At 44.2% G+C, this 22,719-nt stretch overlaps 1 protein-coding gene across 1 annotated transcript; it reads right to left on the bottom strand.

Annotated features, from left to right (window-relative positions):
* Positions 1-1,398: 1,398 nt before the first annotated feature.
* On the bottom strand, positions 1,399-9,111 carry klhl42 (kelch-like family, member 42). The gene is made up of 3 exons (XM_068051245.1): positions 8,061-9,111; positions 5,501-5,694; positions 1,399-2,801 (listed from the first exon to the last, which is right to left on the bottom strand). The coding sequence occupies exons 1-3, from the start codon at positions 8,819-8,821 to the stop codon at positions 2,356-2,358; spliced, it is 1,401 nt and encodes a 466-aa protein (XP_067907346.1). The 5' UTR covers positions 8,822-9,111; the 3' UTR covers positions 1,399-2,355.
* Positions 9,112-22,719: the final 13,608 nt, after the last annotated feature.

The raw sequence follows: 22,719 nt of genomic DNA on the forward strand, positions 1-22,719 counted from the left end.
AAAATATTGAAATGAGGTAAATAAAAGTGCAAATCAACTTACCTGCTGCTTGTGGCCGTCCCACGCCGCTTTTACGGTCGCTGGCCACTACTCCCACACCTTTAAAACTCCGAGTCGGGACACTGGTGGGGAGGGGGGAGGAATAAAATTATCAGAGCGGGAGTGGGGGAGGGGGGCGGGAAGTTAAACTTTTATTGACATTTTTATCAAACCAGCACCTTTAAATATTTAAATCTCTCCTGAAGGGCTTGAAATCCTGTAAAAATGGCGCCGGAGTATCCTCTCACTGCAACATCATCAGCTTACATTTTCAGCAACTCAACATGCAAAAAAAATTTAAAACCTACATACCCAAGGTCAGGTCTAACACCAGACACTGTTAGATGGACTGCTACAGCAAAATTTGGGCCATTATTATAATTCTTAAATTGTAAAAATACACAGCTTTAAGGCAGCGGTAGCCATGTTGAAATACAAGTGATTTATACGGGATGTATGTAACAAATTAAAGACCTACATATGAACATATAAATTAGGAGCAGGAGTAGCCACTCGGCCCCTCGAGCCTGCTCTGCCATTCAACAAGATCATGGCTGATCTGATTTTAACCTCAACTCTCACTTCAAAGACTCTGCTTCCACTGCCTTTTGAGGAAGAGTGTTCCAAAGACTCTCAACCCTGAAAGAAAACAATTCTCCTCATCTCTGTCTTAAATGGGCGACCCCTTATTTTTAAACAGTGACCCTAGTTCTAGATTCTCCCACAAGAGGTAACATCCTTTCCACATCCACCCTGTCAAGACCCCTCAGGATCTTGTATGTTTCAATCAAGTCACCTCTTACTTTTCTAAACTCCAGTGGATACAAGCCTAGCCCTGTCCAATCTTTTCTCATAAGACAACCTGCCCATTCCAGGTATTTGTCTAGTAAACTTTCTCAAAATCGATTCCAACACATTTACATCCTTCCTTAAATAAGGAGAGCAAGACTGTACACAGTACTCCAGATGTGGTCTCACCAATGCCCTGTATAGCTGAAGCATCACCTCCCTACTTTTGTATTCAATTCCCCTCGCAATAAAAGATAACATTCTATTAGCTTTCCTAAACTGATTTTAAAATTAAAAAACAAATGCCATCAGTGACCAATTAAGTGCAAACAAAAGGTACAAAGGATGATCTTTAACAACCTCTCTCTCACTCCTGTTCTTTGATTTTATATTATTTGTGGTTAAATAGCAAAATGTACAATTGGAAAGTAGAGTTGGCTGGAGTATAGGTGTTTCTCTGCTGTACAAGCTTAGGAGCTGCTTGATGCAGAACTGAAGTACTATCAGGAGGTTGCAATCCAATGTGACAAGTTCCCACAGGCAATTTTCAATACAATTGTGGACACAGGAATTTATAATTGAAGCTGACACAAAAGTGTGACAAATACATGACAGCAGCAACATTTTAACATAACAGAGACTTCCAAGAGTAGCTTCATTATTTAATATCAGGGCTTGTTTCAATGGCAGTCAAGTGGAATACGTCAGAACCAGGAAACCAGCACCAACAATGTCATCACTCGACTTCACTCAATATTTTGACAACAAAAATAAATTAAATACATAATATAAAGACAGAAAAATGTTGAAATTAAGATTTTGCAATGGTGTCTTTTTAAAAGGAAACTTAGGACTGAGACATTCCCATTTCAAAGTACACATTTATATGAAAAATAGCAGTGATCTACAGGCCAGATAGCTACTGCACATGTTGTGAGATAATTGTAAAATGTCCATATAAATTAAATTGGAAAGTGTGGAGTGGCCGGAGGCTTTTCGAGGAGCAAAATAGAGCTTTCTTTACATTATAAGCATCCTGCACTGAAGGCACATCATGGACTAAGACTTATTCATGGGTCCTACATTATGCTTCATTGGAAGATACCCTTATCATCAACAGCCATTTAAGAACAAAGCTTGGGGGCCCTTCTCAAATGGCTATCACTGCCTTACACCTGTTCTTTCAAAAATCTCATGGCTCTGTGTTCTTTGCCTTTCAATAAATGTAATACATTTGTATTATTAATACAAAGCAAATCATTAGTCTTAGCTTTTTGTCAATGATTCTTGATTGTTTCCTAATTACTATTTTCATGCAAATCCCATATGTAGGAGCGAACTGATGCTTGTATTAACAATTGTGAAGTTTTAGTTCTTTACTAATTGTCTGAGAATAATGATCAGCTCCAAACATTTTCAAGGTAGCACAGTCTGATTCCATTAAAATAGCCCAATTCTACCATCTCTCCTCATTTAAGGATCTTGCTGCAGTTATGCCAACTGCATTTCCATACAAAACAATGACTCTTAAATTACATTAGGGTAATACAATGAACAAAGTAAAATGTTTTGGCCAAATGCTGGAAAACGTCGGAATGCTTCCCACATATCTGAAAATAGATTGTATTTCAGGAATACACGATGTTCAAGACTGGTTGTTGGTGCAATATCTCTGCTTATGATGTAGATTCCATCATTGTGCAATGTGCAAGTTAAATTTAGTCCAGATTTTGATGTGTTTTCCTTGAGGAAGAGCCATTCCCTAGTGGTCACATTGTAGGACTGTACAGTGAGCATGTCTTCAGTACGGCTTCCCTTTCCACTTCCACCTTTTTCATGGATGCAGCCACCCACAAGATAAATCGTATCTTCCACAGAAACCATTTGTTGTTTACGAATATGAACCTCACAGGATTCTAATACAGTCCAGGCATCTGAGGTAGGGCAATATCGTAATATGTTCATATTTCTATCTGAAAGTAAAAGTTTTTTTTAATGAATTTATAAACAAGATAAATACTTTTAAACATACATAGAATTACAAAGCCGATACTGGAGCACTGTCAAAGATGGGAAGTTTAATGTTATTACAAAACCAAAATATAGATTCTGAAAAGAAAAATGCACACTGGATAAAATTAGAACAAAGTGGACCTCCATTGCCACCAGCTAGAATGGCAATAGAATGAGTTCCATTGTTGTGGAGATAGATAACATATAGATATCAGGGTACAGCAAGAGTATCCAAAAATGCAGCTGAGCAATTTGGTGCTCACACGTGCTGACCCATGATGCGATTCTCTACACTGCGGCAAGAAAAAATCTTCATCACAGAGATGGAATATTATTGGCTCAGGTATGCCAAGCTATTAAAATGCATAGATATGAGTGTAGGACACTACACTAGGCTGGGTGTAAATTTAAAGGCAATTTTTAACTCTCAAATTTTTTCCAGATGCTGTCTCCTCTTTCCAAATTTGTTTAGGAATTAAACTCAAAAGAATGGGGGAGGCAGCCTGTAAACTCAATGTAGCCACGGTCAATCAAAACAATTAAAGCACTGGGGCCGGATTTTCAAAGGGCCCCCGGTTGGGACCTGGCGCGGGCGCCATTAGTAAATCACAGTCCTGGAGGTCACCTCAGGCTGCTGACACTTCCGAGACAGTTTCAAGTTTTCAAAGTGCCGGGGTGGGGGGGGGGGGGGGGGGGGAGAGGGGGGAAGGGAAACATGCATGCTATCAATTAAAAGCCCGTTAAGCTCCTTTAGCTGGTTAAGATGTCGGGGCATTCGGGAAGGCAATTTTAAAATCAGATTTCGGCAATCCCCACCAGTCTGCTGCACAGCTGTCCGGTCACCACGGACAAAAGCAAGCTTGTTTCCATGTGTATTAAGATTAAATTTGAGGGGCCATCTAGCACTGGGTCAAGGGCTGTATTGCCATTTGGTGTCTGTGGCCACTTTCCACTGTCATAGCTGACCTGGCTCATTCATCATCTTTCAGAGCATGGGGGGGGGGCTCCCCCTTTTTATTTTTAGTTATTTTTTTTTTATTTGTTTATTTTATTTTAGCTTGTTTCATCATTCATTTTTTACCATGTGCCTACCCACTTTTTTTTTTATGTTTGTGCTTTGGGCCAGGGCTGTTCATTTTTCTGTCAATTAACACCCACTCTGCACTAACGCTTTGTCTTTCAGCATACAATTAACATACCGTTTGCCTTTGCTCCATGACCTTCTGGTCAGTTATTCTTTATGACCCTCTGTCCTATCAACACCTTCCATTTTGTTATCTCTTGCTCCACCCCCCACTTTATTTGCTTGAAACCTATTACATTTCCAATATTTGCCAGTTCTGATGAAGGGTCACCGACCTGAAATGTTAACTCCGCTCCTCTCTCCACAGATGGTGCCAGACCTGCTGAGTATTTCCAGCATTTCTTGTTTTTATATCAGATTTCCAGCATCTGCAGTATTTTGCTTTTATTACCTTTCATAAGCTGCCTGCTCTCCTCAGCAAGACAGCAGCAGTTCCAAACATGGCTGCTACCTGCGTTTGCTGCTAGCACCAGGCAGGCAGCTCCCGCCTCCTGGAGGCGCTCAGTGCCTCAAATTGGGCGCCAAGCTTGCTTCCTCCTCAATTAAAGCATTAGCATTCAAAGTTTGCATCGCAAGAGCAACACAGCTGAAGCACGGGGTTGGGACATGGAATTCGTCAGGGTGTCGGGTTCCCAGCCCCACTTTGAAAATCCAGCCCCTAGTGTCTTTCAAAATGATAATGACACTACAAATTATAAAATTACTAACTCCGACCAGGAGCATAAATGATGTAGGTTGTTAAACTTTGCAACATTATCAAGAACAAAGTCTTATAATCAGCTAACAGACAACAGGGTTCAAGCAAAACAGACTCTTACTGCTGTGGAACCTTTACTTTCCATGTTCATGGCAGACAGCTTGAGGAATTATAACTCCCAGCTCTTGCTCAGTACACCCATCTGTAGCAGGTTCAGAGCTCCCGCAGCAAAATCAAATCTCATCAAAAAAGGAAGAAAAGTTGGGGGATAGAGTGTCATCCTGGGTAGCTCTTGAATACCTTCCAATAGCTCAGAATAGCATTGGTGATAACTGGGAACAGGCCAACTGCAGTTGTTATGAATGCCCTGAAAAATGTAAGAGATTTTGTTTTGTTAAAAAGTGTACGAATGTCAGTTAGTAGCTTCTGCAAGGAAATAAAAGGGGCATGCAGGCTCCTGTAGGAATACATTTTTAATTCTAATAAATACTGTGTGTTTTAAAAAGTTGGTCTCTCAAATTTTACAGTTTTTAAACTGATGCTGCCTGTGGTTCAATTTTTGCTAAAATCTGCATAGTGACTCTATGGTATTGCATATTTATTATTGCACAGAGTGCCAGCAGGCCTCACCCAGTATGACCCTCTATCCATCTTTTCTTTCCTGTCATTACAGAAGTGCCAAGCCTCCAATCAAGCCAATGAAATTGAGATCAAGGACTCAAAATTGACAGGCAAGTAAAATCAGTGCATCATCACTGTTACAGTCTACTTGTCAATGCATCAACAAATCACCCAGGATTTTTTTAGTATATATATATATTGCTTAAGCAGACAGTCAACAAATCTCCTTTAAAACCTAGAACCAAAAAATATCTCACCTCGTGTTGTGTATCCACCTATTACATAGATCATCCCTTTGCATTCACAGGCTGAGAACTCCACAAGAGGATCTGGCATTGAGGCTACAAAACTCCACCAATCCATCTCTGGACTGTAGCATTCAACATTGCAAAGTGACTGTCCACCTACTGCATACAATTTCCCACTTACAGCTAGAAGTTTAAAATTTGATCTAAAGAGAGATAAATATGGAAACAGTATAAAATGTTCAATACTGTATTTCTCAAAATCACATGCAGTTTCAACAAGAGATTACACAATATTTGCCATTTAAGTGGCAAAAAAATATACTTTGTTCTCAGAGTGAAGTACATTAGTATTAGACAATAGGATATTCTTTATTTTTGGTTGCCCTTTGTTAGCACCAAGCATTCCCCATTCAGATGCAGTATGGTTAGCAGAACAAAGTTCCCTCTACTTGGTCTCAATAATGTACCTTATTCCCAACCCACTCCCTACAGAACCAGTGTGTCATTTTCCATATCCTACACAGCCATCCTGTGGCTTTTCTGAGTGAGATGGACAATGTAGTGCTTATTAATGCTGAAATCAGGAAAACTTTGGGCTGGGGGTCTATGTCCTGTAGCTTGAGATTGGCCAAACTAATGTCACATACAACACTTAGAGCCTGTAGACAGGAGAGTTGGATCCTGTCACGTGAAACCTAATTCAGATCTTGGTTTCAGAGTATTATTTTGAAACTGCATTGCAAGTCAACATGCATGCTGCAGCTCTGATTATCCCATCATCTAACTGTAAAGGTGGACTTGTTGGAAGAATTAAAAGAAAGGTAATGGTAATTAACAAAGAGAAATAATTTTTCTAAAAATGAGCAGCATTAAAGAATGTGCTGCCCTTCATCTATAAGTACCTCACTCCCTTTAGCCTAACCCAAGCTCATGGCACAATATAGCGTCAAATGCAACAGACTGAATACCTATGCAGTCTCTGTAGCCTCTGCAGTCAGAGCCCAGATAACATCAAGCCACTAGAGGACTGGCATGAAAGGAGGGTTGTAACATAATTTTTTGCATGACGTGGCTTATGCTATACTTCCACTGCTGAATGTCCACTGAAATTATTACTGTTGTCCCTCAGGTTGCCTTCTAACGTTTCTCTGAATATTCTGCTATCTTCCTAACATTACTGGTACCATGTATCTGGGCAGCCTGATGCTGTCCATTGTCTGCATATTCCAAATCATTTCAAGCAATTGCTAGCATGTATAGGCTGCCTTTGTTCATCCATCTCATCCTTCCAAAGTTTTCTTGAGGTACTTGTGCGACAGGAAAAAAATAGGCCACAGGAATTCATTCAGAGTACCAAACTCTTTTTCTCATAAAGCCACATTCCTGTTGTAAATAATTTGAAAATCTCAATTAGAATTGGAAGCCAGGCTGGCACAGACTAGACTTAAAATAAAATGCGTTCATACTTTTCTTGGGATTGTTGAAATACATACGAAGAAAACAGGTGGAAAAAATAGTGTCCACGATACCAAAACTTTTTTCTAAAAAAATACCCAAATATACGACGTTTTCCTAGGGGCAAAAGGGCAATGCAAATAGGATAATCTATTGGAAGTTTAAACCTTTAGGAAATTAAGAACATACTGAGTGGTCTATGACAGTTTGTCAAATGCCTATTTCTTTAATACAACTTAGTCTAGGGAAAAGCATACACCTCTCTTGCTAAAAAGGAATCCTTTGAAGAGTGCAAACACCTAGTGATTTGTATTCCCTACTGGATGTGGCCAGTTCTGGCTTCCTGAGAGCTTTTATACAAAACTTAATTGTTTACATAATATCTTGATCACGGCACAGCAGCTCATCTGTACTCTGAGCATTATATCCCTACATTTAGATTAATAAGGCATATAGTTATAAATATTTTACACGACTGTTAAATGTGCCTTTTTATATTAAAAAAACATGAGAAATCCAGTGTCAGCCAAACTACAATGGGACAATGTCAGCGTTATAGCTGACAAATATACTGCAATGATGTTCATCCATTGCTATAAAACATTTGTCTTTTATTTTAAATACTGGCATGAGAATTGCTAATGGAAATATAAATTATACTCTCACAGGTACAACAGTGCATTATCGCAGTGACATCATAAAATAGTTTCAACCCATTTACTGGGCTTGAAAAATACTTGCTTCAATTAACTTTGTTTCAGTTGAAAAGCTGTTGTGTTGCATTTATGGAAAAAGAATGAGCCATAACACATATGGTAATTGTCTCAAATTGTGAGGCGACTGTTATTCACTTTCCCCCCATTGAATTATCTGGGCAGTCTCACCACTTGTATCAGCCATATGTATAAAAATATATCTTTTATCTTTTGTAGGAAAAATACCCTTTCTTGGAAATTTTGTAGAACTGTAATGGTGACATTTTTCAGACATACAACCTTATCTGTAAAAAATCATTTGAAAATATTTTTGGTAATAGGAAGGAGATTCTTGGGAAAATAGCATGTCGAATAGCACCGTGTGGTGACAGTGAACTACAAGAGTGTCATCTTTGTACCTTTTCTGATTCATTGGTGCAATCTGATTCCACTCGTTTTTGCAGGGATTGTAGCAATGTGCAGCTGCGATCTCCTGATTAGTCATCCTGTATCCACCAATAATGAAAAGGTAATTATTCAGGACTATTGAGCCATAGCCCCTCACATTCACCATGTCCAGAGGGAGGCTGTTTGCCAGGGGTAGCCATCTCTGTACGACCTCATCGTATCTCAGCATTGACCAGGCCTCATCAGGAGCCTGGTTCGAGGAGGTGCTGAAGAAATCCCCAACTGCCACCAAGACAGCTGTGCCTTTAAGGCGCATCTCCCTGATCTGTTGGCGCAAAGTGTTCGGTAGATGGCTGAATTCCTGTCTCCTTAGCACGGGATGGTAATGACACACCATGAACCTGAGGGAGGCATTCATTAGATCACTGATTCCATAAATTTCTGAAAGTTTATATAACTCCACACAGTTGTCCACTTTAACCTCAGAGAGGAGCAGCTTCAAGATGGAAGTCACCTGAAGAAAAGATGCCGTTTCCACTAAATCTTCCAAGGTCTCATTATCGAAATCCACTTTGGAGGTATTGATGAATTCAATGACCAGCTCCAGTCCATGAGCACTCAACCCTTGCAACTGTACCGAGTCCTCTTCAGATTCCTTCATCCCAGAGTTAAAGAGGGCTCTGAAATAGTCGCTTTTCTCAATTAACTTACTTTTGTTGACATTGTACGTCTTACCTTCTATTATGATAGCAATGATTTCTTCGGAGGACATTGTATCAGCAGAGGAGGACTGAATGCCAGTTTGAGCAATTGTTTTCCTTAAGTGGTCAAGTTCAGCTTTTATTTACATTTATTCAGACCTGCGCACTTCACCATCCCCACGGGCCTATATCAGTTTCATGCATTAGTTTCAGTTGGTTTATTAACATTACTGTGCTGAATTTAATTTAACAGCAGATTCTTGTTGCACACATTGCATGCAACCACTAAATGCTTGCTCCGTTTTCATGCTTGTTCGGATGACGTTTCAGAGTCTACTCGCTTGCTTCTTTCATCCCGTTTCCTTGCCATTTCGGAATCGTCACTTCTTGTTCCGTTTCCAACAACCAATCTCCGACTGTAAAAGGCAACAACCAGCACATTCTGCTATTCTCCCATTTTACCATTTCAAGGCGTTCAAACAGCTCTGACTGTTCATGAAATATTGCCTTTAAGTCGCATATATCATCTGTTACAGCCTAGCTGCATAGTCATTAGTGTTTCTAAAAAATATATATATACTATTACTAAGAATGTTTTGCAAATGTTGCACCTCGTCTTTTTACTTTTTTTAATTCATTCACGGGAAGTGGGCGTCACTGGCTATGCCAGCATTTATTGGTAATTGGCATGACAATTGTGAAATGGAAGGGTTGTGAAGAAACTCATGATAGTATTGAAGGAAACTGATCTCCCTTGCAATGTTTGTATTTATTGGTGCTGTTTGAAAGTATATTTTGGAAATAAAATTTTTTTTATTGCCCATCCCTTATTGCCCTTGAGAGGGTGGTGGTGAGCTGCAATTAGGGATGGGCAATAAATGCTGGCATAGCCAGTGACGCCCACTTCCCATGAATGAATACAAAAAAAATTGAATTTATTTAACCAACCAATATTAACAAAGCTGATCAAATTATAAAACAATAAACACATTATTTTAAAGAGAAAATCTATGTTTATCTGTACTTCCCTAGAATAAATAACTCAACATGTCCCCATCCAAACAACAGCAATCCTGAGGTATATTATTGTAGTATAAGTTTGCTGCATTATGCTGAAACTGTGCAGTGTTCTGGTCAGATTACATCTTGAGTACTGCATTCGGTTCTGGTCACTGATGCTCAAAGGAAACATCTAAGAGCAAGGTCGTTCATTTCATAGAGCTGAATCAGGAGGAACATTTAGAAAAACTCACAATCTTTAGTAATGAAAGGAGGTGAATGAGAGGGGACCTTGTTGAGGCATACAAGAAAGAGCATAGACCTTGTATTATATAGGGTTTATGACATCTCAAAGCACTTCACAATAAATGACTTAGTTTGAAGTGTAGTCACTGTTATGAAGGCAAACACAGCAGCCAAATTATACACAGCAAGGTCCCACAGATGATCAGTTTAGGTGGTGGTGCTTGAGGGATAAATATTGGCAAAATCAAGGGAGGGGAACATCCCCGCTGTTCTTCAAGTAGTGCCACAGGATCATTTGCATCCACTGTAACAGGCAAACAGGGCCTTTGTTTAATGTCTCATCTGAAATATAGCACCTCCAACAATGTGGCACTCGCTTAGTACTGCATCAGCATCAGCCAAGAAAATGTGCTCAAGTCCTGGAGTTGAGAAAAAAATCACCCCCTTTTACATACACACGAGAGAGAGTGAGAGGTGGGGTGGGGGGTGGGGGGGGGGGGTGTTTGGAGAGAATGGCATAGACTACAAAAACAGGCCATTGATCCCAAACAGTCTATGACTTAAAGCAAGTCAACTGTTCAAGGTATTAAATGGAATAGAAATGGTTCATCAAAAATATTATTTCAGGGTGAAGCGCAACAATATTATGAGGGGATATAAGTGCAAACTAATAAAAGGCAAACGCAGACTGATGTCAAGAAGCACTTCATATAAAGAGTGATTAATCTCTGAATGTTGCTTCTGTATTGGGTAGTGGAGGCAAAATCTCTGAAATCATTCCAGAGGCAACCAGATGCTGTGATAGGAATGATGGCGATGCAACATAATCTTATCTTGGAGGATAAGTTAGATGAGATGAATGCCCTCTTTCCTCTATAGTAGTAGTAGTGATCTACCCAAGGGCAGGTCCTTTGCTCATTTCTCCATGCCTCATGACCCTGCGCTTTCCTCTTCTGTTGCTCGTAAGACTTTCCCATTTTTTAACTTCCACAAGAAATGAGAAATATGACTAGGGAAAAGGTACATGAGGTGGTTTCCCATTGTCTTCCTCATGTGCTTTAAAGAAAACACATGCCCTCTTCTGAAGGATCCTCTGTCTGGCAGTAGCCATTGTCCCCCGAGGTTCTAGCTGTTCTGCCATCACCACCGAAAATTCGCTGGTTCTGCTGTTGGCCATGGCTCATAACCCTTACCTGGGCCTGGGGCGACTCACAAAAGGGCAGGGACGACCATCCCCTGAGGTCTAAAATGACCCTGTTACCCTACTGTACGCATAAATACTCATTTTTATAAGTACAATACAAAGCAACTTGCAGTTAAAGCAGAAAAATGTTTCATGATTCTTCACAGAAGCCTAATTAGACAAAAATTGACACTGAGCCAGAGAAGGAGGTATGACTTGAAGCTTGGTCAAAGAGGTAGGGTTTAAAGATGGTCATGAAAGAGATGAGCAGGCAGAGAGATATTGTGAGAGAATTCCAGAGCTGAGGGCCTAAATGACTGATTGAACAGATGCCAATGGTGGGCTGAAGTCAGGGGGGATGTGAAAGGAAAGAGGCCAGAGTTGGAGGAATGCTGAGTCCTCAGAGGACTTGAGGAAATTGCAGAAATGGGAAGGAGCAAGGCCACAAATGATTTGAACATGAGCATTTGTACATTCGTATGAGCATGAGAATTTTAACTTGGAGGTGTAGGAGACCAGCAGTCAGTGCAAGTCAACAAACACAGGGGGGATGGCTGAGCAGGACTTGGCATGGGCTAGGATATGGGAAGAAAAGTTTTGGATGAGTTTCTACATTTAGAGTGGCTAGAGGATGGGATGCTGACCAGAAAATTATTGGAATAATGAAGTGTGGAAGTAGCAAAGACACAGATGAGGTCTTCAGCAGCAAATAGGCTGAGGCAGGGCTGCAGAAGAGCAATATTACGTTGATGGAAATAGGCAGTCTTTGTGATGGAGAGGATATGCGATTGAGAAGTCAGCTTGGGATCAATTAGGATGTCATGTTGGTGAACAGTTGACTTCAACCTGAAGCAGTGACCAGGGAAGGGGATGAAATTGGTGGCAAGGTTATGGAGTTTATGAACATAAGAAATAGGAGCAGGAGCCAGGTCTCCCATTTAATAAGATCATGGTTGATTCTCGACCTCAACTTCCACTTTCCCAATTCCTATCTCCCTTGATTCCCTTGGAATCCAAAAATCGATTGATCTCAAGACTGAGCATCCATAGCCCTCTGGTGTCGAGAATTCTAAATACTCACAATCCTCTGAGTGAAGATATTTTTCCTCATTTCAATCCAAAATAGTTGTCCTCTCATCCTTAAACTATGCCCTGGACTCTCCAGCTGGGTAAAACAGCTTGTCAGCATCTACCCTTTCAAGCCCTCTCAGAATCTTACATGTTTCAATTATATCACCTCTCATTCTTCTAAACTCTAGAGAGTATAGGCACATTCTACTCAATCTCTCCTCATGGGACAACCTTCTCAGTCCAGGAATCAACTTAGTGAACTTTTTTTGCACCCGCTCTAAAGCAAGGATATCCTTCCGTTGGTATGGAGACCAAAATTATACACAGTACTCCACAGTGTGGTCTCACCAAAGCTCTGTACAATTGCATCAAGATTTCCTTGCCCTTGTATTCCAATCCTCTTATGATAAAGGCTAACATACCATTTGCCTTCCGAATTGCTTGCTGTACCAACATGTTAACTTTCTGTGTTTCTTGTACAAGGACACACAAATCCCTCTGAACACCAACATTTAATAGTTTATAATCTTTTAGAAAATATTCAACTTTTCTATTCTTCCTACCAAAGTGAATAACCTCACATTTCCCCACATTATAATCCATCTGCCACCTTCTTCTCACTCGTTTAACCTATTTATATCCCCTTTCAGACTCTTTGTGGCCTTTCCCACCTTGCATGTATCAACAGCAAACTTGGATACATTACACTCGGTCAGTTCACGTAAGTCATTCATATAGATCATAAATAGCTGAGGTACATCATCGCCTCCAATGTGCCAGATCAGCCTTCGGCCAACTAAGGAAGAGAGTATTTGAGAATCAGGATCTCAAACCCGAGATTAAGGTCATGGTTTACCAGGCAGCAGTGATCCCCACACTCCTTTATGCTTCGGAGACTTGGACAACCTACAGCAGGTACTTCAAAGCACTGGAGAAGTACCACCAGAGGTACCTCTGCAAGATCCTCCAAATTTGGTGGCAAGATAGGTGGGCCAACAGCAGCATCCTCTCCTAAGCCAACCTGTCCAGCATCAGGGCGCTAATCACCCAAAAACCAGCTCCGCTGGGCAGGACATGTCATTCGCATGCCTGACACCAGACTCCTGAAGCAGTTGTTCTACTCAGAACTTGATTGCAGCAGGAGACTCCCAGGAGGACAGCAGAAATGCTTTAGTGACATCCATAAAGCAGCACTGAAGAGATCAAACATCCCCTGGCTCCTGCGTCCTAGATGAGGAAAGCACATTCGGGAAGGCATTGCACACCTCAGGGGACTCCATTGGGAGCATGTGGAGGCAAAGCCGAGGCATTGGAGGGAGTGCACAAACCTCCAAAATACTCATCTACCTGACCATTCAAGCACCACCCGTCCCTCATGTGGCATAGTCTGCAGATTACACATTGGACTTATCAGCCATCTCAGACCCCATCGTATTGGATTGGAAGCAAGTTATCCTTGATCCTAAGGGACGACCTAAGAAGAAATAGCTGAGGCTCCAGCACTGATCCCTGCGGCACACCACGAGTAAAAGTATGCCAACTCAAAAACAATCCATTTATTCCTACTCTCTGTTTTCTGTCCTTTTTAATCAATCCTGTATCCATGCTATTTATTTTCCCCAACCCCATGAACCCTTAACTTGTGCAACAACATTTTTGTGCCACCTTATCAAAGGCCTTTTGAACATCCAAATATACTACACCCACTGGTTTCTCCTTTATCCACATTGCTGGTGGAGACCAAAGATGATAGCTTTAGTCTTTCCAATTGTTAACCAGAAGAAATTGCAGCTCATCCAGCACTGATGTCAGACAACACAGAGAAAGTCAAGAGAGGTGGTTGAAAAGTAAAACTGAGTGCCATCAGTTTACTATAGGAGCTGACCCCATGTCTTCAGGTGATGTCACAATGGGGCAGGATGTATGAGGAAGAGGTTGGGAGTCAAGCATAGATCCTTGGGGGTCTCCAGAAGTAAAGCTGCTTGAGGGTAGGGAAAAAAGCAATTGGCTGTAGATGCTCTGGCTATGATTGGATATGAAATAAATGCAAAAAAAAGATTGTAAAAAATGTAAAAAGAATGTAAAAACATGGAAGAAAAAATAACTAAAACTGAAAAATGAAAAATGAAAAATTTTTAGTTATTTTTTCTTCCTTGTTTTTACATTCTTTTTTACATTTTTGCAATCTTTTTTTTGCATTTATTTCATTTCATCTTAGTTTGTTCAGTTTGCTTACCCACTGTTTTTTTTTCAGGTTTGCACTTGCTGCTGTTCAATATTCAGTGTATTTACACCTAATCTGTACTAATGCTTTGTCTTTCAACACACCATTAACATATTGTTTGCCTTTGCTCCGTGACCTTTTGGTCAGCTATGTGGCCTGGTCCAATCTACACCTTCTCCTTTGTTATCTCTTGCCCCACCCCCACCTCACTATAATCTGTGACTTTTCTAATATTTGTCAGTTCCGAAGAAGGGTTAACTCTGCTTCTCTTTCCACAGATGCTGCCAGACCTGCTGAGTGATTCCAGCATTTCTTGTTTTTATTATTGAAGCTTATATGTCTTGTGGGTCAATCTATGCAGCATGTTCAATCTCTGTGTGGTCATGCGGTGCCACTCTTAGTGGGTGCTAAGCCGGGCAATGTTATGCCATACCACACAGCTGCTGCATGAAAGCACCTGATGTTCCACTCAACATCAATCTTTGCCCTGTCAGGAACCTTCGAAGCATTGAAGGAACCAAGTTGAATTGCAACGAAGATGGGGATGGTTCACCCTGTATTCATTGATCCGCTTCTTGAGAGGATCCATATGCACCGCAGGCAAAACCAACAGGCAGATGCAGCACACATAGAGGCCCCCGGTCATGAGCAGCAGCACCCAAGGAGAGCTCACCACTGCAGATCTACAGGTCCCACATGACATACCTGCAGATATCAGAGCGTCAGTGTCAGAGGTGACTGCAGATGTCGAGAGAGGCAGTGACACATCCCTGCGCCCTGCTTCTTGATGACATGCAGCCCAGGGGCTTCGGGGGACATCCTATGCCTGTGGCCCTCAAAGTGACAGCAGCTCTCAATTTTTACACCTCTGCATCATTTCAGGGGCCCACTGGAGACCTTTATGGTGTCACACAGTCAGCAGTGCACCGCTGCATCAGGGAGGCTACCGATGCCGTGTTCCGGAGGGCTGGTGACTATATCCGCTTCACGACTGACCTTGGAAGCCAAGCGAGACGGCCGCCAGTTCTGCTCCATCGCAGGATTCCCACAGATGCAAAGGGTCATAGACCCTTGTTGTTGTTGGCGACCAGCTGAATACGTAAACCATAAGGGCTCCCACTCAAACAATGTGCAGCTCGTATGTGATCACCAGAAGCGATTCATGCAAATCTGTGCCCGCTTTCCAGGCAGCTGCCATGACACCTTCATCCTGTGCCAGTCGTAGTTGCTGTTGCTGTTCATTGAAATGGTTCGGATGGAGGGGTAGCTTCTTGGAGACAAGGGCTACCCCTTGCAGACATGACTGCTGACACTGGTGAGACACTCCAGCACTGCTGCAGAAGAACGATACAACACCAGCTAAGGAGCTACAAGAGCCACCATTGAGCAGGCGATCGGTCTGCTTAAAATACGATTCCACTGCCTGGATAGATCAGGTGTTGCCCTGCAGTACAGGCTAGAAAGGGTAGCTCGCATCATTGCAGTTTGCTGTGCTGTGCACAACTACACAGTCAATAGCGGGGAGGCCTTGCAGGATGAGGAGAGACATGAGCCGGACTCATCTTCGGATGATGATGATGCTGAGGTCTTACAGCAGGGAAGGCACATGGGAGGACAGAGAACATCCAGGCACTGCATGCAGGGTGAGCAGCGAGCTAAGGATGCACAGCAGCACCTCATTGCTCAAAGGTTCTGCACGCCATAGGAACCATCATAGGCTCTGCACACCACACAGCACCCTCATTCATGTGTTGTGCAGCATTCCGCATCTGCAACATCTTTGCGTACACCATTACTCGCAGCAGAATACTGAGCCATTGTCCACATTACTGCATCCGTGGAGATGCACATGAGTGATACTGGCATGTCAATGATGTTATTCCATACATTGGCAATTCTGGAAGGCCAATGCTGTAATGGGAGGAGCCACAATCAGTACATGCTGGCACACTTCATTCACATAGTAAATGCGTTGCAATTTTAGCGAAGACGACTTTGTTCCCGGCCTTTCTAGGGTGTTGTGTCACCCATGCAGACACATCTGTGTCAGGATGCTTGTTGGAAATGCTTGCAGATTCTCCTACGCGATGTCACTTCTGCTCTAGCAGCCTGACTGTAGGCAGGCTGCTGCTATGATAGCCCTTTGGGTATGGATGACTTTGGCGGTCGTACCCTGTGTGCATGAAGCCGAGAAGGCACCGGCGGGCTGGGAGAGTAATCGTTCATCCCCTTCTGGCATTGGACCCTTTGATGCCGGATAGCCCCACGGCTACTCACCTTGTCTGCCACCTGCTTGTTCAGGCGGGAGAGCCTCTTCTTACCATCGCTGGTGAAAAGGACCTCCCACTTTGCCCACACAGCCTGGAGGAGAGTGAGCAGGGAGGCTTCACTACACTGTGCGGCCACTCTAGAGCACCCCTCTGCTAGCCTCGGCTTTTGGTCTGGTCCTTTAAATGCAAAGGTGACTCCACCATGAAACAGCTCGAAGTTCTGGCTGTAAGGTTTGTCTTGCACATGTTTGAAAACCAATGCAGCACTGGTGAGGTAGCCGGGGGTGGGGCGGGGGAGCAAATCTGTGTTGCTGTCATGGGTTTTTCAACAATTACACATCGACACATGTTCATGAACATTTTGTTTCTGCAGCAGCTGATCATATTTCTTCTTCTTCTTTGGCCTCCTTGTCTCGGGTGACAGTGGGTAAGCGCCTGGAGGTGGTCAGTGGTTTGTGAAGCAGCGCCTGGAGTGGCTATAAAAGCCAAATCTAGAGTGACAGATTCTTCCACAGGTGCTGAAGATAAAATTGGTTGTCGGGGCTGTTACACATTTGGCTCTCCCCTTGCGCTTCTGTCCTTTTTACTGCCAACAGCTAAGTCTCTTCGACTCGCCACTCTTTAGCCCCGCCTTTATAGCTGTCCGCCAGCTCTGGCGATCACTGGCAACTGACTCCCATGACTTGTGGTCAATGTCACAGGACTTCATGTCGCATTTGCAGACGTCTTTAAAACGGAGATATGGATGGCCGGTGGGTCTGATACCAGTGACGAGCTCGCTGTATAATGTGTCCTTGGGGATCCTGCCATCTTCCATACGGCTCACATGGCCAAGCCATCTCAAGTGCCGCTGGCTCAGTAGTGTGTATAAGCTGGGGATGTTGGCCGCCTCGAGGACTTCTGTGTTGGAGATACGGTCCTGCCACCTGATGCCAAGCATTCTCCGGAGGCAGCGACGATGGAATGAATTGAGACGTCCCTCTTGGCTGACATACGTTGTCCAGGCCTCGCTGCCTTAGAGCAAGGTACTGAGGACACAGGCTTGATACACTCGGACTTTTGTGTTCCGTGTCAGTGCGCCATTTTCCCACACTCTCTTGGCCAGTCTGGGCATAGCAGCGGATGCCGTTCCCATGCGCTTGTTGATTTCTGCATCGAGAGACAGTTTACTGGTGATAGTTGAGCCTAGGTAGGTGAACTCTTGAACCACTTCCAGAGCATGACGGCTGATATTGATGGATGGAGCATTTCTGATGCCCTGTCCAATGATGTTCATTTTCTTGAGGCTGATGGTTAGGCCAAATTCATTGCAGGCAGCCATAATCCTGTCAATGAGTCTCTGTAGAGACTCTTCTGTGTGGGATGTTAATGCAGCATCATCAGCAAAGAGGAGTGACCTGATGAGGACCTTCCATACTTTGGTCTTCGCTCTTAGACGGGCAAGGTTGAACAACCTGCCATCTGATCTTGTGTGGAGGAAAATTCCTTCCTCTGAAGCCTTGAACGCATGTGAGAGCAGCAGGGAGAAGAAGATCCCAAACAGTGTAGGTGCGAGAACACAGCCCTGATTCACACCACTCAGGATAGGAAAGGGGTCTGATGAGGCACCACTATACTGAATTGTGCCTTTCATATTGTCATGGAATGAGGTGATAATACTTAGTAGCTTTGGTGGACATCCGATCTTTGCTAGTAGTCTGAAGAAACCACGTCTGCTGATGAGGTCAAAGGCTTTGGTGAGATCTATGAAAGCAACGTAGAGGGGCATCTGTTGTTCAGGGCATTTCTCCTGTAGCTGGCGAAGGGAGAATAACATGTCAATGGTTGATCTCTCTGCTCGGAAGCCACACTGTGCTTCAGGGTAGACACGCTCAGCCAGCTTCTGGAGTCAGTTTGAAATGACTCGAGCGAAGACTTTCCCCACTATGCTGAGCGGGGAGATTCCACGGTAGTTGTTGCAGTCACCCTTGTTCTTATAGAGGGTGATGATATTGGCATCACGCATGTCCTGTGTTACTGCTCCCTCATCCCAGCACAGGCAAAGCAGTTCATGGAGTGCTGAGAGTATAGCAGGCTTGGCACTCTTGATTATTTCAGGGTAATGCCGTCCTTCCCAGGAGCGTTTCCACTGGCTAGAGAATCAATGGCATCACTGAGTTCCGGTTTTGTTAGCTCTTCGTCCAGCTCATCCATGACTGGCAGAGACTGGACTGCATTGAGGGTGGTATCAGTAATAACATTTTCCCTGGAGTACAGTTCTAGGTAATGCTCCACCCAACGGTCCATTTGCTTGCATTGGTCAGTGATCGTGTCCCCTGATTTAGACTTTAGGGGGGCGATCTTCTTGATGGTTGGCCCAAAAGCTCTCTTAATGCCATCATACATAACTCCGATGTTTCCAGTGTCGGAGGCCAGCTGAATACGACTGCATAGGTGTTGCCAGTAGTCATTTGCACAGCGCCTGGCTGTTCTTTGTGCAGCGCTTCTGGCTGCTGTAAGTGCTACGGATGTTAACACGCTGGGGGCTTTCTTGTAGTTCAATAGTGCAATGCGCTTAGTGGCTGTAACAGGTTCCAGCTCTTCAAAGTGAGATTGAAACCAGTCTGCATTCTGCTTCTCGCATTTGCCATAGGTGGTCATTGCTGAGTCATAGATGACGTCTCTGATGTGGACCCATTTGGTTCTGCATCCCCTGTAGGAGCATTTTGAAGGTTTTTTACAAGCGAATTTAGAAACTTATGTAACAGCTGTGGATCAGAAATTCTGTTAGTTTTGATGCGCGGGCGGCCCTTCTGCTTGGAGTGATGTAGCTTCTTTGGTTTGAGTCTAACTTTGCTGCACACCAGGGAGTGGTCGGTGTCGCAGTTCGCACTGTGGAAGCTGCGTGTGATTTAGACACTGTTTATAGAGGCTCGCCTTGTGATGAGGTCCAGCTGGTGCCAACGACGTGATCTTGAGTGCCTCCATGAAACCTGGTGACAGGGTTTAGTATGAAAGAATGAGTTGGTGATGCAGAGGTCGTGATAGGTACACAACTCCAGCAGTCTCTGTCCATTCTCATTCATCCTTCCAATGCCATAGCGCCCAAGGCAGGAGGGCCATGAGTCATGGTCGGCCCCAACCCTGGCATTAAAGTCCCCCAGCAGGAGCAAATGTTTGGTATTGGGAATGCTACTAATAATATTATGGAGTTCTTCATAACTTTAACTTCAGGTGGGGAGCAGAGTGTTGGAGCATAGATGCTGAGTAGGTGTACTGGACCAGCAGTCGGATGGACAGTATGCGTTCTGAGCCATTTGAAGGTGTCTCTATCATGCTGAGCAAAGAGTTTCTGATGGCAAAGCCCACTCCATGCTGTCTTGGTTCTTCAGGATCCTTACCCTGCCAGAAGGAGGTGTAGTCTTGCTCTCTTAGAGATCCGCTTGCAGGGAGGCGTGACTCCTGGAGTGCTGCAATGTCCACATTGAGTCTGCTGAGCTCGATGTTAATGATGGCAGTATTCCGAGAATCATTGATTTGTGTAGCGTCTTTCGACAGACCAGGACACATAGTTCTGAAGTTCCAGCTTGCAAAACAAAGGGCTGGGACCTTCTTTCCTTTTTTGCCTCGCTGTTTGGTGTGGTGTTACAGTCCATTTGTCGGGCAATGACCCTGAGCTCCAAGCACCCATTGATGCAGGTGGACTGTGGCGGGACAGAATCTTACTGACTGGGGGCTGCCCGGTTTGAGGCAGGCAGTAGCTGTCCAGTGAGATGCGATGACCTCTCCCACCGACAAAGGCAACCTGTGGCGCCCAATCTCTATGCCAATTGAGCTGGACTTATAACCCATAACTGCTGCCTTCCATGTTGTTTTGGGTGCTGTGAGGTGCCTATGGAGTGACCTCTCCATGGTGCATGCCTGGGCGGATGTATGGAGGTTGTGAGTTACCCAAGCGTCAAAACCCACCTCTTGGCCTTCCTAATGGAGTCCAAAGGAGTGCAGAGCATGATGTTTGGCACCGGTATGGCTGCAGGAACTGCCAGAAACATGCCAAAGGTGACATATGACCACCTTCGGGGTTCCACTCTGGATTTTTTGTTAGGGTTTACACTCTTAGCCTTGGTCTTTCCCGAGACGCCCACAAGGCAGTGGGGTTGTTAGGTCCTATCCCTGGGCAGGGGCCCGAGCAAGTAAGCTGTGTGATTTCATGGAGGGAGAGGGAAGGGGGGACGGGGTGCAGGGGGAAGGGGGTGTGGGGAATGCTGGGGGGAGTTGTGGGGGAAGGGGTGCAAGGGCGGAGGGGTGCAGGGGGAAGGGGGTGCGAGGAGAAGCTGGGAAAGGGGTGCAGGGGAGGGGAGGGGGTGCGAGGGGGAAGGGGGTGCAGGGGAGGGGGAAGGGAGTGCGAGGGAGAAGGGGGTGCAGGGGAGGGGGAAGGGGGTGCAAGGGAGGAGGGGGTGGGGGAAGGGGGGAGGTGTCCGGCGGGGGTCATGACTCTGGCGAGCAGGCCAGCCCACAGTCTGCATGGCCTCCTTGATGTCGGTGTCCTCCAGACTGACGCTGCACTCGTGGTCGTCATCCAGCTCATGGTGGAACTCCTTACCTGGCTCCCAGCTGTGACGGCAGAAGGGTGACCGAGGCCGTATTGAGGCCCTGCACCTCGACGACTGCCTCATGGGTACTAGGGCCACCTTTCACCTCCCTGGCCAGCGCCTTCCAGGTGGACGTGTAGTGGACACAGTGGCCACACCAGGATGAGTAGAACTCCACAACCCAGGCAAACAACGGTTCCTCAGCAGATGATATCCATCGAGTTGTTTTTCAATCAATCATTCTTCACTATCGCCCTTCACAACATGGTGATCTGCGACTGTTGAGTAGATATGATCATATTTATTGGTGTAATATTTGTAGTTGGTAATGCAGATAGAATATGAACATTTTTCCCTTTTTTTTCAACAAGGATGGTATAATTGCAGTTACATGTATTTTCACATAACAGTTAGCAGAGAAATGAATACAGATTACAAATGCATATTAGTCTGCGGCTTTCCACAGTCAGATGCTTAGATACTCATCGTAGGCAATTATTCTTCAGTTATGGTTTTATTTCTGTTGTGTGTTCGCCTTTTATGGTATATTTCAGTCTCACATCATGGAATGTGCAAAATTAAGATTATTCATCCAGGTACGGCATGCTTTCAAGAAGGAATGTTACACTGGAATGGAAGAAGAGGATCGCAACTTCACAGGACACTGGGACACAGCAGGGTAAGTATGTGGCAGCAAAGCAGAAAGTGCTGGGGTAACTCAGCAGGTCAGACAGCATATGTGAAGAGAGAAGCAGAGTTAACTTTCAGGGCTGTGAACTTGGACAAGTTAACTCTGCTTCTCTCTCCACAGATGCTGCCTGACCTGCTGGATTTCTGCAGCACTTTCTGCTTTGCTGCCAGATTGACAGCAGCCCCAGTCTTCAGCAGTCAGGTAAGTATTTCTTTGACAGCTGTCAGGAAGCAGGTGCTGGAACGCTTAAAATAAGGCCCCAGCACCTACTGCACAGCTGTCAAAGACTCTCTCCTTGCACCGAATGTCCCGCCTCTCCCCACGTAATATGGGGAAGGCGGCGCGCGGCCTCTATGGCAATGAGCCTCAGTGATTAATATTGTGGGGGCTCGGTGGCGGCCGCTGAATGCGGGCGCCGCCGTTCAGCCCCGAGACTGTGGTGAAGGCAGATTCAATCATGGTTTTCAAAAGGGAATTGGATAAGCACTTGAAGAGCAAACAAATGCAGGGCTACACCGAAAGGGCTGGGGAGTGGATCTAGCTGATTTGCTCTTGCAGAGAGCTGGCAGGGACATGATGGGCCGAATGACCTCTTTCTGTACTATAACCATTCTATGACAATAAAGAAATTCTCTTCATCTCCCCTCAAGGTACCTTGATTTCCAAAAAGTCATCTGATAAAGTGCATGGACATCTGTTAAATAAGCTTGCGTC

The sequence above is a fragment of the Heterodontus francisci genome, chromosome 18 (assembly GCF_036365525.1).
Source record: "Heterodontus francisci isolate sHetFra1 chromosome 18, sHetFra1.hap1, whole genome shotgun sequence".
In the NCBI taxonomy this organism is placed as follows: domain Eukaryota; kingdom Metazoa; phylum Chordata; class Chondrichthyes; order Heterodontiformes; family Heterodontidae; genus Heterodontus; species Heterodontus francisci.

Bases quoted from the DNA above. Each gene is read 5' to 3' on its own strand.
- klhl42 (XM_068051245.1), bottom strand. From the start codon at position 8,821: ATGTCCTCCGAAGAAATCATTGCTATCATAATAGAAGGTAAGACGTAC. The intron at 5,695-8,060 runs GTACAAAGATGA...ATCTCTCTTTAG, and splicing joins GCACCAATGAATCAGAAAAG to ATCAAATTTTAAACTTCTAG. The intron at 2,802-5,500 runs GTGAGATATTTT...TTTTACTTTCAG, and splicing joins AGGTGGATACACAACACGAG to ATAGAAATATGAACATATTA.